The following is a 7,244-nucleotide window of genomic DNA, read 5'->3' as shown; positions in this document are numbered from 1 at the left end:
CCGTGTACCTCTTAGTGCGGTCTGTAGTACACCATCCACGCATTCAGGTTATCATATCTATGTTGTGTAGTACTCGCTTTGTGTGGCAACTGGCCTCGGTCTGAGCCTTTTGAATTGCATGCCCTTTTTTGATACAACTATTGCCAAGTCCTCTATCTCGCGTGCTCATGCAGCCAAGCAAGTTGCGCAATCTGGATCTAGTTCGCATCTTTGTATTTGTTTGATTTTTTTCCTGTGGCTTTGATTGTGTGTTGTTGAGTATAATAAATTGTTTTTTACCTGGCTTACTGCATTGATGTCATGTAACCGAATTCCGTGACATAAGTTAAGTGTTCATGAAAAAACTCAGGAATTTCTTCGTTGGGCGTTGATAAGTTGCCTTCCAGAGCGGTTTTTGATACACCGATGTCCTCTAAAGGTTGTCATATTTGTGATTTTTATTGGTTGTCTAATTGAATGTGTACTTTTTTTTATTATACCCAGTTCTGACAATTCCACTTTTTCCCGTTAGCGTCCTGTCAATCTACCGTCATAACACAACAGGCGCCGCAACCTTACACAGGTCTAAATTCATGTGTGTGTGTTAGTTTGATCTATTTTATCTTTAAATGCACCTTGATAAGTTTGAAATTTTGTTACAGCTGACCGCCCCTTTACTCCAAGTCCTCATAGCACAAGACAAGGTAGATATCAATATATTTAACTCCTGTATATGTTTTCTGATTTCTTGCCTTCACATTCATGTATCTTTTCTCAAATTTCTTGCATATTCAGTCGATTTACTCTGTCATTTTTCAGAGGAAAATGTTATGTCGCCCTCCCAGCGACGGTTGAGACGTCTAAACCTTGCACGTAAATATTTATTGGTTTTAATCAATCTCATTAACTTTCATTTATTTTTTAAATCCAGCCTTGCTCATTGTAGTTTCTTGGGATTAAATGCAGAGCTGAATACGCAGTCTTCCACTAATCGTCCGTTAGCAAACCATGACCGTCCATACCAGTCAACCTCCAGGTTCTAGCTTCCTGCGTCTGTTGTGTCTCCCCAGCAAGAACAGTCCGCTGAGTTCATGCAATACCAGCGATATCTGGAAACAATAAATAAAGGTTTTCTTCACATGATTCAATATCATAGATTAGGATTTGTGTCAACTGTTAGCCAATTTTTTGGATCTTGATTTGTGCAGAGGGCGGTGGAGAGGTTATCCGGCCTTTGCAGTTTTATCGAGGTCACAGGCAAATGGACTCGCGTGTATTGGACACATCAGAGTCGTCAATGTTAAAAGAAAGCCGACGTGCTGTTTCTGTCACCGTTCCTGATATTAACGACCTTGATATCCCCAAGCCATGTGAGGTTTCCATTGGTTCTTTTTGCGTAATGGATGACATTAGGCAGATGTCTGGAAAACATATTAGTTTAATTATTTTATTGTTTCCCTATTCAACAGCCTGGTATACTCAGAATTCCGCCACAAGCCATGTCACCACGTCGAATGATGCAGCAACTAACACTAACTCAACTGTTGAGAAGGTTCTGAATCCTGTCCCTCTAGCTGGTGTCAAGAATCTGATGCAGTCATTTGATGAAGCGGGTGGTGATGATACTGGTGATGTTCCACCTCCGACTCCTGGAATGTCTGGTATACTAATATTCTATAGCAAATTGTTGTTTATATGTTGTGGTATTTAACTGTAAAAAATCCTAACCTTTGGAAACAGATTATTCGCTTCTAGATAACGAAGATTCTGACGACGATGGTCCATGTAAGAATCATTTATTTACATTAACTTGCACATTGTTGTATAATTTTTGTTGTATTGACATGATTATTTAATAGCTCATATTGGAGAGTATCTCAGTGACGATGAGGATGAGCAAACCAATGACAGCCTAGTATGATTATTTTTTCATAATATACAGGATTATTATGTTTTTTGACATTCTTTGACAATTGAGCATGTTGCTTTTGTTCTATCGTTTGTTTTGACTTCCATAGATTTGTGGGCTGGGTATATGAATCTTGGTAAGCCGGATAGAGTGTCTGCCAAGTGCAAGGCTTAAATGTGGAATGAAGAGAGGAATATCAAGTCATCAAAAAATAGCACGCCCATGTTTTCTGTATGTTGCCAGGACGGTCAGGTACAACTACCCCCTGAGAGGCCACCTCCTGCATATCTTGCATCACTTCTGCATGGCGGTGAGAAGACTGAACATTTTAGGCTGAATATCTGGGCCTACAACTCCATATTTCAGTTTACTTCTCTGGGTGGTAAAATTGATCGTAGATTGAATAATGATGGAGGTCCTTACTGCTTCAAGCTTTGTGGTCAGAATTATCACACGATTGGAAGTCTAAAGCCCAAAGAAGGTGAAACGACTAAATTTGCCAATTATATGTTTACGACACAGACAATGAGGTGCAGAATTGTATGAATGCAATCCCTAGCAGTGATGTTCTTGATCCTGAAATTGTTGAAGGGCTCTTGGGTATGCTGGATGCAAATAACAATTTAGTTGAGGGATTCCGATTTGCGCGCGATAGGTATAAGCATGAAGAGCTCGAGGAGTTTGATTTGCTCTTGGTTTCTTCCAAATCTGCATCTGGACGTCCCAACCAGGTTGGGCCTTCGAATGAGGTTGCTGCATTGATAGTTGTCGATGATGATGATGCATGTCCATCAGGGACTTTATAATTGAGACTAAGCAGATGTATCTTAAGTGTGTATTTGAGACGCGTAAGCACTTTATGCAGCTTCAGTATCCCTTTTTTTCCCTTTGGCGAAGATGGTTTCCACCTAAATATTCTGTTGAACTACAAGAACAAATGCCGAAATGTTACTCCCTAAAATGATGACCATCCGGATGAGACTAAACATCGTACCACAGTCATCATGAGGGAGTTCTATGCCTATCGAATGTTCATACGTCCAGGTGAAGGTGTGTCTTTAGATTAAACGTACTGTTCTGCATATTCACACTAATATTGTCCACTAATTATCTCAACACGAACAACCTGGATGTTTTTGCCATGTTTAAATCTCCATCTTCACGGACGTTTGTGGCAGCAATTTGTAGTTGATGCCTTTTCTGCTGTTGAACAATATAGGTTGGACTGGATTCGGGGTCATCAACATATTATACGTTCTGACCTATATAAAAATATACGTGATTCTCTTCAAAGAGGTGACACAGACCCTGTGAATTTGGGGAAAAAGGTTATATTACCTGCAACGTTCACAGTGATATATGAATCAGTACTTCAAGGACTCACTTGCAATATGTCGTACCATTGGCCATCCCTCTCTCTTTTTGACTATGACGTGTAACACAGATTGGCCTATACGATAAAGCATATGCTCGAGTATTTGCCTCGAGTAAACGTTGCTGATGCACCGGATATCATAGCAAGGGTTTTCAAGCTTAAACTTGATTAGCTACTTGATCTAATCAAGAATAAGAACTATTTTGGTAGATGCATAGGAGGTAATTAATTATCTTCATTGTTGAATTATTTGAGTTTCAGTTCAATGATGTATTTTTGAAGAGTTGCTGATAAGTGTTTCATTTCAAATATTAGTTATGCATGTGATTGAGTTTTAAAAGCGTGGACTTCCCAACACTCATATGTTGATATGGCTACATCCCAGTGATAGGCCAAGCAGGACTGACCAAATTGATCAACTAATTTCTGCCGAAATACCTAATGAATTAGATGATCCAGTCGGATATAATGTAGTAAAGAAGTGTATGATTCACGGACCATGTGGTAATGATTATGTTTATTCACTGTGTATGGTCAAAGGCAGATGTAGTAGGCATTTTCCGAAAAAGTTTGTCAATCTGCTATTTTTTAAATCCCTTAATGCGGTTGTTGCAACTTATGCAGTTAGCTAATATGTGTTTATCTTTCCTCTGATTTGAAGGTACAATGCAAACACCTTTTCTGATGACTGTGGTTTCCCGGTTTATCAAAGGTGACGGACTGGAAGGATTGTCAAGAAGAAGGGTGTTTTTCTCGACAATCAATATGTTGTTCCTTACAATAGGGACCTTTTGATCCGATTCCAGTGTCACATTAATCTCGAGGTCTGTAATAGCTCTCGGTCTTTAAAGTACTTATTCAAGTATTGTTTGAAGGGTCATGATACAACGACAATGATTTTACGTAAGAATAAGTCAACCAGTGGTGCAGGAACATCTGCCTCTAACGACGCCTGAAACAGAGATGAAATAAAAATAATAATCTAGATGGACGTTACATATGTGTCGTCGAGGCTGCTTGGCGACTCTTGGGTTTTGACATTCACTATAGGTTTCCTTGCATCGAGACACTTAGAAGGCGAGAAGAGTGTGAGTTTTAAGTCAAGCAATAAACTGGAGAATGTGGCTCGGAGGGCTACAATAAGGCTTAGCAAATTGGAAGGGTGTTTTGAAGCTAATAAATTAGTTCCTGAAGCAAGAGGATACACGTATGCCGAATTCCCGCAGGCCTTTACTTGGAAAGATGACCAATGCAAGTGGAAAATTAGGGAGCGTGGTCGTGTATTTGGTCGTTTGTCTGATGTTCATGCCAATTCTAGTGAGGCTTTCTATCTGCGGATGCTTTTGCTTTAGAAGAAAGGATCAACCTATTATAGAGACTTGCGCACTGTCAATGGTATTGTGTATCCTACTTTCAAGGAGGCGTGCAGCATTCTTGGTCTACTTAGAGATGACAACCAATGGCATATTGCAATGGAAGAGAACGTTGTTCATGCCATGCCCAATCAGCTTAGATCACTATTTGTGCACATCTTAAGTAACAACCAAGTGGCCGATCCTCTGAAACTATGAAAACAACACTGGGTTTCAATGTCTGAAGATATACTGCATCGTAGACGAAAGTTGTCAGATAATATGAGTCTTCAGCCCAGTGATCATGAGATCCACAACATTTGCCTAACAGGTTGCACTGCATTATAATTTCGTCTCACGTATTTGTCGACTACTAATTTTAATTACCATTCACTTGACTGTCCTAATATAATATTGTCTAAATGTTTCTAATTATTTGAGTGAAACTTTCAGATATTGAGAAAATTTTCAATGAGGTTAGTAAAAGCATCAAAGATTTCCCTGATATGCCATTTCCAGAGTATGGCTTTATACATGAAGTGGAGAATAGCTTGATGGTCGAGGAGCTAGGTTATGATAAAGATGTGATGCATAATTAATTTGAGCAGCTATACAAAAACTTCAACAAGGAACATCTACAAGCATACAATTCTATTGTTAAAAGTGTTGAGACTAATAATGGTGGAGCGTTCTTCATGTATGGTAGTGGTGGTTGTGGTAAGACGTTTTTGTTGAAAACTTTGTGCTGTAGTCTGCGTAGACAAGGCAAGATTGTGCTCCCTGTTGCCTCATCTGGTATTGCTGCTGTGTTGTTGCTTGGTGGTTGGACAGCCCACTCCCGCTTTCACATTCCTTTGAAACTGGACCAGCACTCTACAGTTGGGATTAAACAACGATCTGAAGTAGCAGAAGTTATAAAACACAGCAGTCTGATCATATGGGACGAGGCACCGATGTAGCATCGCCATGGATTTGAGTGCGTTGATCGTAGTCTTCGTGATATTATATCGACAGTCGATGTTTCAAGAGCAGGTTTACCCTTCGATGGTATAACAATTGTGTTTGGTGGAGACTTCAGACAAATTTTACCGGTCATTCCAAAGGCTCCCTGTCCACAAATTGTTTCTGCATCATTGAATTGGTCTAGGTTATGGGATCCCTGTACTGTTCTATTACTAGAGCAGAACATGCGCCTCACCTCTGGCAGGACACCCGAGGAGAAGAGAGAGATAGCTGAATTTAGCCAGTGGGTGCTTGATGTTGGAAATGGGAAAGCCCCTACCATTGGCAACAAGGATGATCTTAGTGGTCCTAAGATTGTTAGTCCTGATAGATTTATTATTCATTCCTCTGCAGACCCGGTCAAAGACATCGTCGATATCATCTACCCAGACCTGGCTAGCAACACGTTCAATGTAGACTATTCTAGGCAGCGTTTAATTCTAGCTCCAACTAATGCAGTTGTTGGTGACAGTCAAGATTGTCTTTCTGACAATTTTGGTGAGAGAAACGACTTCAATTCTGCATTTCCTGTGGAGTTCCTCAATTCTATAAATATGCCGTGTATTCCAAAACTTGAGTTAAAGCTCAAGGTTGGTTCTGTTGTGATGCTGATGAGGAACTTAAATCAGATAATGGGATTGTGTAATGGTACACAGATGATTGTGAAAAAGTTAATGCCTAACAGCATTGTTTGCGAGATTCTTTGTGGATCACAAGTTGGTACAACTCACATAATCCCTCGAATTGAAATGGAACCATCCGACAGCAAGTATCCTATAGAATTCAAACGAATACAGTTTCCAGTGCAGCTATGCTATTCCATGACTGTTAACAAAAGTCAGGGACAATCCCTAGATAAGGTTGAAGTTTATTTACCGCGTACAGTGTTTTCTCATGGTCAGCTCTATGTAGCCGTCTCTCGAGTGACTTCTCCTTCTATCTTGCACATCCTCATAGCCAGTGATAGCGATGGAACAACAAATGGCACGTCCAATGTTGTCTACGAGGAAGTCTTCTATAATCTTCCAAGCTAGAGAAGACTATCAAAAGTCGAGTGTTTTTTATGCGTATAGTGTTTTTTTGTGTGTGCTAAATTTTTAACTGAACTAGTGTTCCAAAGCTCTCTATTTGACATTTGTTAGGACCTTATAAGATATATTGTGTTGTCTATTTCAAGATTCTACTTGATTTGAATTGAATTTCCAGCTAATGTTAACTAAGATCAAGAATATTATGTGCCTAATATTAATATTAATAGTTGATAATAATGATAATGTTGTTTGCTGTCAAAACAGTTAGGTTAACTCCTAATTTTGTTTTTGGTTTGTTATGATTTGTATTGTAAGTATCACCGTGGATATCCATTGATTGGTATGTAAATGTAAATTATGTAAATAAATAGAATATCTCCACTTTGAATTAAGAACAGATTCCCTTTTCTAAGGAAATGATCAAGTTTAGTTGGAAAATGGTCATAGATGAATATTCTGTTATATGTGAACTCCTAATTTTAGGCTAAGATCTCTCCCGCTTTCCAATTCTCATTTATTGGATATCAATATAAATATATGTTGAACTTGGTCTTTTTATTGATATCTTGCAACCTTTTAGTTTTACAATTTCTTCA

General features: G+C 39.1%; 1 protein-coding gene across 1 annotated transcript; it reads left to right on the top strand.

The window, feature by feature from the left end:
- Positions 1 to 4,249: 4,249 nt before the first annotated feature.
- Positions 4,250 to 6,651, top strand: LOC108203358 (ATP-dependent DNA helicase RRM3-like). The gene is made up of 5 exons (XM_017372261.1): positions 4,250 to 4,543; positions 4,616 to 4,799; positions 5,069 to 5,172; positions 5,224 to 5,542; positions 5,630 to 6,651. The coding sequence occupies exons 1-5, from the start codon at positions 4,250 to 4,252 to the stop codon at positions 6,649 to 6,651; spliced, it is 1,923 nt and encodes a 640-aa protein (XP_017227750.1).
- Positions 6,652 to 7,244: the final 593 nt, after the last annotated feature.

Source organism: Daucus carota, chromosome 6 (assembly GCF_001625215.2).
Source record: "Daucus carota subsp. sativus chromosome 6, DH1 v3.0, whole genome shotgun sequence".
Lineage (NCBI taxonomy): Eukaryota > Viridiplantae > Streptophyta > Magnoliopsida > Apiales > Apiaceae > Daucus > Daucus carota.
The sequence above is the reverse complement of the archived record's forward strand: the minus strand, read 5'-3'. Positions and strand labels throughout refer to the sequence as shown.

Bases quoted from the DNA above. Each gene is read 5' to 3' on its own strand.
- LOC108203358 (XM_017372261.1), top strand. From the start codon at position 4,250: ATGGACGTTACATATGTGTCGTCGAGGCTGCTTGGCGACTCTTGGGTT. The intron at 4,800-5,068 runs GTAACAACCAAG...TGAAACTTTCAG, and splicing joins ACTATTTGTGCACATCTTAA to ATATTGAGAAAATTTTCAAT. The intron at 5,543-5,629 runs GTCTGATCATAT...TTATATCGACAG, and splicing joins AGAAGTTATAAAACACAGCA to TCGATGTTTCAAGAGCAGGT.